Genomic DNA, 12,322 nt, shown 5'->3' on the forward strand with positions numbered 1-12,322 from the left:
ACTCTGTGAGATAGGTATTAATCCTTGTGTATAGATGAGGAAGCAGTTACGGAGAGATTATAAGCAATTTATCTGAAGTGAAGTAGTAAGTGTTAGGACTGATACTCCTATCCAGGGACATCTAGAGTTCATACTAAACCTACTTAGTTCTTCCCTCCACTTTTTAGATGACATGGCACATGCCTTATCCCTATACTGATAATTGATGTTTATTAGACTGAAAAACTAGAGATCTTGAAAAGCCTTTTTTATCAAACTGTTATGTTTAAAGGATATTTTAAGTATTCTCTTTCTAAATGAGCATCACAAATATATGTTGGTTGCTTTTTGTATATGCTACACAATTGAATCTTTGCAACAGTACTGAGGTGGTATTTCAAGGTGAAAAATGTCATCTTTTGTAAGTTAAGGAATTTGCTCAAGTTTATATAGCTGGGAAAGTATGGAGCCAATATTCTTTTTCAATTCTGCTTGATCTCTGAATCATATCATGTGGTGTCATGTTTAGGATTTTATGCTGGGATGTCCAATTCTAGAGAGTCCAATGACTAGAGAGTATTTTTCATCTATAACTAGAAATGTAGAGCCTTTATTATAATGCCAAGAGGATTTTTTTGTCCTGGAAATTCATCTTTATGGCATTTCTGAAACATTCCCTTTACATGGGTCCTAATGAATAGTTTTCTAATAGCTTCCTTCTTTACCCATTAATAATAATTAATAATGATACATAACATATATTAAGCACTTTTATATGCCTTGCAGTATGTTAATTAGAATTTCTATATGCATTTTCATTTTTTAATCTTCTCAACAACTCTGTGAGTATAGGTATGCATTATATAAGCTTGATGGGCCCAAGATTAGAAGTTGGTCAGTTAACTAAAAATCAGTTAAATAATAGAGTCACAAAAATCAATGTGTATTATAAACATTTTAATTAAAAAATTATATAATGTAATTCATGAGTCTTTTGTCTTTTGATACAGGGTTAAAGCCTTTTTCTAAAGTTAGAGATGACTAGTTAGAGCTTGGACTTTTTATGCTTAAACTATAACAATGATGTGACCTCCATGATTTTTAGTTGTTTTTTCATTGAAATGGTACAGGAATTTAGGACTACCAATGAAATAGGAGTGCAGCTTTTTTCAGGATATGATTTTTCCAGTACAGATCTTCTTCAGTTTACCATGGGATTACATTCAGTGAACTTATCATAAATTGAAAATCCCCTAAGTCAAAAATGCATTTGCATTTTTTTAGAGGAGGGGGAGGGGCAAAGGGAGAAGAGAGGGAGTATTTTTATTTTAAAAAAAAATATACTTATTTGAGAGAGAGAGCACAAAGCGAGTGAGAGAGAATACAAGGTGGGGTGGAGGGGCACAGGGAGAGAGAGAAGCAGACTCCCTGCTGAGCAGATAGCCAGCCAGCCGCTCCATCCCAGGACCCTGAGATCATTACCTGAGCTGAAGGCAGACCCTTAACCTGTTGAGCCACCCAGGTGCCCTGGGAGAGAGAATCTTAAGCAGGCTCCATGCCCAGTATGGCGTGTCCAGCGCTGGATCTCTTGACCCTGAGATCAGACCCAAGCCGAAATAAGAGTTGGACACCTAACCAAGATACCCACTTACCTCCAAAATGTATTCTATACACCCAACCTACCTAACATCATAGCCTAGCTGACTTTAAACTTGATCAGAACCCTTACATTAGCTTACAGATGAGCAAAATTGTGTTAATACAAAGTTTGTCTTATAATAAAGTATTGAATAGCTCATGTAATTTATTGGCTATTATATGAAAGTGAAAAACGGAATGGCCGTATGGGTTAGAATGATTTTAAGTGTACTGGTTGTTTACCGTCGTGATTACATGCCTGACTGGGAACCATGGTTCCCTGCTGCTGCCCAGCATCGAGAGAGTGTATCTTCATATTGCCAGGCTGGAAAAAGACCAAGTTCAAAATCTGAAGTATGGTTTCTGCTGAATGTGTATTGCTTTTGTACCATCTTAAAGTAAAGAAATCATAGGTCAAAACATGCTAAGTTGGGGACCATATGGTTGTCTTACCTAAAATCTTACCTACAACTAATTCAGCAGCAGCTTTTTATGTCTTACCTTCCTTGAATGCAAAACATTCAACCTAGTTTTTATAACAAGTTTCTTTTTTCTTCTTATTAAGTCAGTTCATTCATTTCTTAATATAATTATGCTATAAAAATTACAATCAGAAAAAAACAGATTTGGGAACAAACATCCCTGCTTCTTGGCAGTGTTTTCCCTCACTTTTATTGGCACTTTCTATTTCAGTATGTTGATATCTTTTATTGTGGTAAAATATACATAGCATTTACCATTTTAACCATTTTTAAGCATACAATTCAGTGGCATTAAATACCTATACAGTGTTGTGTAACTATCACCAATATCTATTTCTAGGCCTTTTTCATCATTCCCAAGAGTAATTCTATACCAATTAAACAATTATTTTGTATTCTTATAGCCTTTCTCTCTCATCTTCTAGTAAGCTCTGCTTTGAGTTCTGTTTTATGAATCCTATGCCTATTCTAGCTATCCCATATAAGCGGAATCGTACAATATTAATTATTTTGTGTCTGGCTTATTTCACTTGGCATGTTTTCAAGGCTTATGTATGTTGTAGCATGTAACAGTTTCATTCCTTTCCGTGGCTGAATAATATTCCATTGTATGTATAAACTTCATTTTTTCTATTCATCTGTTGATGGACACTTAATAGCTTTCTGTGCTTTTAAAGTTAAGTTGGAAAAATTTTGTTCTCAATATTTTCTTAGTTGAAAGAGTAGTGACAGAGGTTTTGGGAGAATTGGTGCTAAATAGCATTCTTGCTGTTTTCTAAAAAGTAAAATATCATTTCAGTGTGTAATAGATTATAATCAAATGATTATTCCATATATGTTAAAATATATTATTCCATATATGAATTTTCATTTACTCTGAATTTTAATTAAACACCATGCCGATAAAATTTTAGAAAATTAGTATTGGCACATATTTTGGGAGCTTATGTGGCATATTTTCATTGTATTGACTGGAATTTTTTTAAATTAAAAAAATGTTTAAAGTTTTTATTTATTTACTTGACAGAGAGCGAGAGAACACAAGTAGGCAGAGAAGCAGGCAGAGAGAGAGAGAGGGGGAAGCAGGCTCCCCACTGAGCGGAGAGCCTGATGTGGGACTTCATCCCAGGACCCTGAGATCATGACCTGAGCCGAAGGCAGAGGCTTAACCCACTGAACCACCCAGGTGCCCCTGGGATTTTTTAAAATAAGGCAAAGTTGATATAAATGTAGGGAAAAGATTCAAATTTGAGTTCTTATAGTGGGTTAGATGAGTGGCATTTTGAAAGATTTGCATTGCTTTCTTCCATATCTCATTGTCTGTGCCACTGTACTACAAATGATGAAACTAATGAATCAAATTATAAAATTGTCATTTTTATAATTTTTATAAATATGAACAGTTAACATAGATGGGTGAAGTTGCTAGAAGATATGGATTGAATTTTATTCATTGTTCTCATTTGCATGTGTATAATAATTATAGTGGTGACAGATTGGGAATGGGAAGTAGAAGGAATAACTTTCCTTTTCTAGTGAAGACAGCATATTTTAAAGAATACTTTCTTAATAATGGTTTTGAGCAACTTTCATGTGGCATTGGAAAACTTAATCTTGTTTTTATCCCATAACATTGTTGTGGTTTCATTTGTCTAGATTCATTGTCCATTGAAGTGTACTCTTCCTAAGGTTTTGTTTTATTATAAAAATTACCTGGTGATAACAGATGTCTTCCTTTTTTAAAAAAGATTTATTTATTTTAGAAAGTAAGAGAGAATGAACAAGTGGTGGGAGGGGTGGATGGAGAGGAGGTGAGAGAATCTCAAGCAGACTCCCCACTGAGCATGGAGCTCTGTGTGGGGCTTGATCTCATGACCCTAAGATCATGATCTGAGCTGAAACAAAGAGGCAGCTGCTTAACTGACTGAGCCACCCAGGCTTTCCACAGATGGGTTCTTAAAACAGATTCTCTATTATGAATTCTCAAGTGTAGTGTTCAGTAAGTATTTTAATTATAATTTGAAATGGATAGGAAAATTACCTCCCAACATTTTATAGAAAAATTTGAAAAATACCTTTGAGTGTGTTTGAGCAAATTTGTGAATAACCTTGAATGATTATCATAAAGAAGAAGAGAATGAATCAAGAACAATCCATTTTCTATTTATTTACTTCAGTCCATTTGTAGTTCTGATTGCTGTCACATGTGAAAATGAACTATGGCTTAATGGGTGGATGGAGTGGATTCTTTTAAGTGATGGAGTGACCACTGGCACCCTTTTCATTTAACACTTCCCTTCAAGGTTGACTGGTGGGTGCCTTTGACACATTATTGTTCTTCCTGAGTTACAGAGGGATCTTCTATCACTATTTATCAGACTTGTCCCTGTTACAGGTACCCAGATACTGAACTGATGTTGATAAAAATTCAGAACCTCTTAAGCTGGGTCCATAAGACCATTTACTTGGGTGAAGAGTGAGAGTTAGGACTGTACTTGGCATGAATGCCTCAGATAGAAATAGCAATGAAGGGCAGGCTGGGTGAGAATGGAGAGATGTGGCTGGAGCTAAAATTCCCCAAGGTTGATAATCTCCATTACCAGGCAGGGCCCTCAGGCAGCAGTTTTGCAGTACCCAACCAAGGTAACTGATGATATTCATCTAATCAACATCAGCCAGATAGGGATTTTTTTTTTTTTTTTAAAGATTTTATTTATTTATTTGACAGAGATCACAAATAGGCAGAGAAGCAGGCAGAGAGAGAGGAGGAAGCAGGCTCCCCGCTGAGCAGAGAGCCCGATGTGGGGCTCGATCCCAGGACCCTGGGATCATAACCTGAGCCGAAGGCAGAGGCTTTAACCCACTGAGCCACCCAGGCGCCCCCAGATAGGGATTTTTATCTAATGATGATTAGTTAACATTTCAGAGTGTTCTTTGGTAAGGTAGAAAGTAATATGGAGATAATTTTGAGGTGTTTGTAAATCCTTTAGGTACTAATTTTTGCTGGGATAAGAATTAATGAGACTAAACTATTTACTTAATACAGAAGGAGATGGATTATAATTTAGAGTTTCCTACCCTGGCACTGGTTCCTGTAGAGGTTTCTTCTAGTGGGTTTCTGCTCTGCCAAGTTGTTTTTCTATGTCCATCTTTTTGTCTATCCAATTTTGGGGACAGAGGTTTTCCTTGTAACCTCACTTCTCTAAGAAGAGTTGTTGATTTTTCAGTTGTTCAGCTTTTTACTTGTTGTTAGTATGGAGTGGTAACTTATAAGCTTCCTCCTATGCTGGACTGGAACCTGCAGGTTGATTTAAAAAAAAAAATTACTATTGCTGTATGATAATCTTAATTTTGTTTACACTCAGTTTTATGCTTTAATATGGTGTATTTGTGGAAAGTACAGTGTCTATAACTTGAATAATTTAGAAAGGCTTTATACTGGGGCTTGGTTCTTACTCTGTAGTACAACCTTTTTGTATCCCATCTGATAGCCAGAGCTCTCCATCTTGGTAGGGCCAGAGCATCAATGTCTCTAGTACTGTCTTTCTGAATAGAGAATTCCACATTTAGAAGAGTTCTATACCACTTCTATGGTTTTTAGGTAGAGGAGTAATTGAACTAAATTTAGGGCATGTTGACAGGGATATTCATATAAGCCTTGGTTCATGCCCCCTGAATGTTTTCCTATGGATAATGGACAAGACAGTTGCAGCATTGAGAGATCTGAACATTAGCAAAACTGGAAAATATACTGGGTAAAATGATTGATTCTCCAGTGACTGGATAGCCTGGAACCTTAAGACATTTATAGTTGGGGTAATGTGATTAGTACAGATAGGCAGTCATGGAAATGTAGTCTTGCCTCTCATGCCCAGTGGTGATGTCTAGACTAGAACATCAGTTTCTGCAGTGAGAATAAATGACAGTAATTACCCCCTGAGGTACTCTTTTCTGGTAAGTTTCTGGGACTCTCCTAATGTTGATGTCTGTTGAAGCCATCCACATTGTTCTTATTTGTGTATGGCTACCCATGTAGCCCCTACTTATATGGAAAGTCACTTATTTGCATATAAGTCCACCAAAGACACCTGTTAAAGTCAAAATACCAGGTAATCAGCTTAAAACTTTCTCGTAGGCTATAGCAGTGTGACTTACATGTGTTAACATGCGACTCTGCCAACCTAGCTACACAAACTAATGTGTAAGACCCTACCAGATACCCTCCCCCCCCTTTTAAAAAATATTTTTTTTTATTTAAGAGAGAAAGGATGAATGCATGAATAGGAGGAGGGGCAGAGGGAGAAGCAGATTCCTGGTCAGGGAGCCCAGTGTGGGGCTTGATCCCAGAACCCCGAGATCATGACCTGAGCTGAAGGCAGACGCTTAACTGAGTGAGCCACCCAGGCGCCCCTCATTCACTCCTTCTATATAGATTCTGTTGTATTTTTCAGTGATCTTGGTTGGTGGATTAGGTGTTGAGGCCTCTTTACTTCCTAGGATCTGAACAAATTAACAAGAGAAGGGAATAGGGCCAGAGGAAAAATATCAAATCAACTTTGTTACTCAGAAAGGCTTGATTGGAGAATATTGTTTAGAGTTAAATGGGCTTGTTAATTCTGGAGTTCAGCCAGCAGACCTGCTCATTATCAGCCCGGCCAGGCCAGCAGAGGGGCCTGCAAATGTAGAAGGGATGCTTGTTTGCCGTGGTTAGTTTGTTTCCAGGAGGAAGAAGGGTAGAAATGAGCTGAACATGTTCAGTTCATTAAACACAAACTAATCAGCAGAGAGATAAGGAATTAGGCGAATCGAACTTTCTTCAGAAAAAAGAAGCAATTCCCTTCCAAGCCATCTATATTTTCTTGATTTATCCATTTCAGACTATCTAGGCTGATTCCTTACTATGGAAGATGGGATTTTAGGTTACTTACCCTTCCTTGTCTCCTATTTTCTCATCCTCCCAGCATAATTCTTTTATAATTTTGATTACATAAGTATTTGGTATTTACATTTTACAATTATGTACATACCTTTTTCTCTGTAGAATTTTGTTATTATTGAAATTAATAAATGTCTTTTTGTCCCCTTTAGTTTATTTTTTTTTAAAGGTCTTAACACAAATGGAGCTAAAGGATTTTCCACAATTGCATTAGTATATTGATATGTAGATACTTAGTCAAATATATCTTCTCATAGCAGATTTTCTGGGGATAGTCTAAAGACTCCATTTTGGATTTTTCGCATACAAGTGCTCTTGCAGTAATGGTCATCTGAGTATCTCAACCTTTACCATTATCCTTGAGGTTTCCTGATCTTGTAGTTGTTTTAGATATCCTATTAGATATCATATGTTCTTTCTCTTGGTGTATTCTTATGTTTTGTAGAGGACAGATTCTAGTAGCTTCCTGATAAAGAATATATGGGAGGTAAATCTTTTGAGAATTTGCAGTCTGAAAATTTCTCTGTTCTATCCTCACACTTAATTCATAGTTTGAATCCTGAGTATAGGATTCTAGGTTTGAAGTACTTTTCCTTCAGAATTTGATGGCATTGCTCTGTTGCCGTCTTTCAGTATTGTCATTAAGAAGTTCGATGCCTTTTTATCCTAATCCTTTGTATGAAATCTTTTTGTCTCTGGAAGTCTATAGAATCTTTTTTTATACTCTTTATTTTTATTTATTTATTTTTTTAAAAAAGATTTTATTTGTTTATTTGATAGAGATCACAAGTAGGCAGAGAGGCAGGCAGAGAGAGAGGAGGAAGCAGGCTCCCTGCTGAGCAGAGAGCCCGACGCGGGGCTCGATCCCAGGACCCTGAGATCATGGCCTGAGCTGAAGGCAGAGGCTTTAACCCACTGAGCCACCCAGGCGCCCCCTTTTTTTTTATACTCTTTAATTCTGACATTTTGTGTTGATTGGCCTTGCCATGGGTCTGTTTTTGTCATTTGTGCTGGACATGTAAGTGAGCTCTTTCAGCTTATACCCTTTCATCCTGGAATATTTTATAGAATTATTCATTTGAATTTCTTCATTTCTGCCTTATAAACTTTCATGTCACCCCCACATTTTCAGCAGTATGCTTTTGCTGTCAGCTATGCATGGTGTACCCCAGTCCAAGAACCCTGTCTTTTACTTGCCCCAGTGAACTCTGATCTTTTTGCTATTGTGGGAGAGTGGACTTGGCAGTGATGGGGAGGGGATCTGAGTGGTTAACTACTCTCTAAATAGACTTTAAAGAATCCTGGTGTGTTTAATGCCAACCGCACTCTCAATGCCAGATGTGTGTGAACCTATAAGGAGTTTTGTGGTATAGTGATTATCAAGTTGCTTTTACACTTTACCCACTGTTGGCTTTGGAGTCAGCTTTTTTTGGTGTGAGTGATGTGCCATTGTACATTTGTTCTTGAAGTATATGTGTGCTTTTATGCATTATTAGATCTGGTAGTTGATCTAATGAATATAATGAATACTGATGAACAAAAATGGTATTTCATGCTATCTGCAATGGTAGTAATATTACATAAAATTATCTTTGATTTCTGTTGTTTACAAAGTCACGTGTATTGCCAAACTACTGTGATTTTTCATTTACATTAATAAGTGAAGCAAAAGCTAGAGTTCAGTTAGAGGATAGTATGAAAGTTAAATGTACTCCTTTTTTCTCATCTGCTTTCCTGGAATTCCTGAAATCTACTTGTGGACCCAATTTAGAATTCCTGAATTAACTGGAACATGGTAGTATATGAGACCATAATCATGGTTTCCCATATTTGTCCATTTTTCAAAGAGGCCCCTTTACATCACATAACCAGGATCAGCCTTTTCATTCTTTCAACAAATATTTACTGAGTATCAGCTAAGTTAAACAGAAGACACTGGGCTCCAGGGACAGTTAATTATCAGGCAAACTTCTTTCTTTGTGGAGTTTACATTTCTAGTGGAATATATAATTGGTTATAGTGTGGCCTAGATGAAAATAACATAGTGTAACTATATCAGCACTCCTGGAAAAATTAACTGAATTCACATATCACTGCTTTACTTGAAACAGAACTTGAAAGTTTTCTTTAGTTATTAAAGTAACATTTATTTTTAAAAAGATGTGAGAAGATTGATAGGCAGAAAAGAAAAAAATGCATTACTGTACTAATCAGAAAAAAAAAACCACTGTTAATACCTTGGTGTAATTTCAGTCTCTTTTCTATAAGGATATGCACATATGTATATTTAAATATGCATAATTTGCAAAAATTGGATTCTATTATAAAAACTTGTGTAAAATTTTCATTTTTCTCAAGTGTGTACTTCATTTTTAATGGCTATATAATATTCAGTTTTCTGAAAACCCTGTAATTTTGTATCTAGGTGGTTTTCTATATGTTATGATTAAAATATCCCTTTTGCTAATTTCTTATAGTTAAATCTTAGTCAAGTACTTCTATTTAATTCCAAGTTAATTATAAAAAATTTATATATATGGAAATTTTGAAAGAATTTTACAGTGAACACCTATATACCCACTACCTAGATTGTATATTTAACATCTTTTTTGTATTTCTTTTAAATTTTTATTTTAATTGCAGTTAGTTAACATACAGCATTATGTTAGTTTCAGGCGTATAATGTAGTAATTCCACAGTTCCATATGTCACTCTGTGCTCATCATGACAAGTGCACTCCTCAAACCCCATCACCATCCCTTTACCCTACAATTAACATTTTAGTATGCTTACTTTGTCACATAATCTATCCAATTATCTATCCCTCTGTAGTTAATTTTTTGGTAAAACTAAGTCATATTTTTTCATTTATGCTGAGTAGCTCTCCAGGAATATTTTTAGTATTATTTACACTCTTACCAGTGGTATTTTGCATACTTCTTTCTAATCCTTGCTGACACTGAGTTTTATTTAATGTAATTTTTTAGATAATTTTTTTAAAAGATTTTATTTATTTATTTGACAGAGAGAGAGAGAGATCACAAGTAGGCAGAGAGGGGTGGGGAGGAAGCAGGCTCCCCGCCGAGCAGAGAGCCCGATGCGGGGCTCGATCCCAGGACCCTGAGACCATGACCTGAGCCGAAGGCAGAGGCCCAACCCACTGAGCCACCCAGGTGCCCCTAGATAATTTTTGATATAAAGGTTTTACTGAATAAGTTTCTTATTTTAGCTCTAAAATGACTCTATTCATATGTAGTACTCATGAAACAGCATTCATTTATAGTTTGCTTTGATCATCTAATCTCCACTGTAGCTTTTGAAAAGAAATGTATGTAATTTGTTCCTTGTGATACTTAATAGTTTTAATGGGAACATTTTACCTGTTTGGTAACTCTTTAAGGTACAGTTGGGATTTCAGTCAGGAAATCTTTAGTTCTTGTGTTTTCAGTTTATGCAATTCCATATGTAAGTAAGTACTCTAAAATATAATCTATAGAATATTCAGACTTTTTTTCTCTTTCACAGAACAAGTGAGCTCTTGGAGAGAAATGATTGATTGGGGTAATCAGAAGTGGAAGAATCTAATGAATTAAATATTCTTTCATTCGTTAGACCTTTGCCTCACTTCTTAGACCTTTGTTTTATTCCTTGGAACTGAGCCCCGCAAATATAATAATATAAATGATCAGGAGAAATAAAAATGTGAATCTGAGGTAAATGTTAAGGAATCTAGGCACCTTGGGTAGGCATATAATATAAGGTAGTTGATGCAAGGAATTAATTAGAAGATGCTAAAACTTACACCATACTGCTTTAAGTTATAGATTGTCTACATTCTGTTTTATTTTAAAAGTAGTTTATATTTAACTTTGGTATTGCTATTTTCAAAAATTATATGGATATCCCACTAGGAATATGTTATCTTTGTTATTTTCTCAGCATTCAATCAAATCTCTCCTTATTTTTTTTTACAGCTGGGCTCAAAGTGCAGAGAACTCAAAGATATTCATTTTGGCCAGTGTTACAAGATCTCAGATGAAGGCATGATCGTCATAGCTAAGGGCTGTCTGAAATTACAAAGAATATATATGCAGGAAAACAAATTAGTAAGTACTTGTTATCATTTTTGTGTTTTTTATTTTATTTCTGACCTTTCATTTCCTTATAACTTTGCTTACAAATTTTTATCTGCTTATTTTGGTAGTTTAGAGGCAAATACTACTTAAAGCAAGAATCCTCTCAAAACAATGATTTTATGAATTGATCCTATAACTCTACAGGTGCTTTTATGTGATACTTGAAAGTTAAAAATTCCTTTTTGTCTGTGTTCTGACAGTGAACTAACTCAGGTAAATTGGAAAAAAGTGTATGTAGTTGCTAAATATAAGTATGTGGTTGTTGTTCCTTCTGATTCCCTAAGGATTGTAATAGTTTTAGGTAGTTAGAAATTTTTACTGTTAAGAAAGATGTACACATGTGAAGTAGAACCTTTCATTTAGTATGGTGAAAAATGGGATTTATTACATTGAGGCAGATAATGTTTGTAGTTATATAGATTTTCATGTTCTAAGCACATACATATATAACTCATCACACTTAATGTGTGATACATTTTAAAAACCATTTAATTTTCTTTTATTGAGATATAATTCACATACCGTAAAATTCACCCTTTTAAAGTGTTACAACTCAGTGGTTTTTAGTATATTCACAAAGTTGTGACTCGTCATCACTAATTCTGGAACAGATTCGTTATCCCCAAAGAAACTTTGTGCTTGTTAGTTGTCACTCTCCATTCCCCCCTTCCTCTAGCTCCAGGCACCTGGTAATCCACTTTCTATCTCTCTGGATTTGCCTGTTCTAGGCATTTCATACAAATGGAATTCACATAGTATTTGGTATTTTGTGTCTGACTTCTTTCACTTAGCATAAAGTTTTCAAGGTTCTTTCATGTAGTAGCATTATCAGAGCTTCAATCTTTGTAATGGTTGAGTAATACTCCAAATCTTTTAGATTTTGATGATAGGTGTAGTATAAGTTAACAGAAAAGGTTGTCATTAGGGAGGCACTTGTGATTCTCCATGTTGAGCAATAATATACTTTAAAATGTAGGCAAGGCGGTGTTGCATATTTACAAAGGAGACCTGCTATTTAATTGTATTCCTCAAATAAAGAGCTCTTTTTGTTGCTCCTTGGAATTAGTGTATAAAATTTGATAAATATAGCTCATAAATTAATGTAAGTTTTGAAGGGTCTCTAGAAGTGTCAGCACTTCAAATGAGATAAT

At 35.4% G+C, this 12,322-nt stretch overlaps 1 protein-coding gene across 1 annotated transcript in view; it reads left to right on the forward strand.

Moving 5' to 3' along the window:
- The window catches only part of FBXL17 (F-box and leucine rich repeat protein 17), a gene marked incomplete at its 5' end in the record, with an annotated part of 499,405 nt that overhangs the window by 35,151 nt on the left and 451,932 nt on the right, over positions 1-12,322 (forward strand). Inside the window, one exon of the mRNA XM_080803904.1 lies at positions 11,010-11,141. Coding sequence (XP_080660030.1) covers positions 11,010-11,141 — 132 coding nt within the window. The remainder of the gene's footprint in view (positions 1-11,009; positions 11,142-12,322) is intronic.

Source organism: Martes martes (assembly GCF_963455335.1).
Source record: "Martes martes genome assembly, chromosome: 5".
Classification (NCBI taxonomy): domain Eukaryota; kingdom Metazoa; phylum Chordata; class Mammalia; order Carnivora; family Mustelidae; genus Martes; species Martes martes.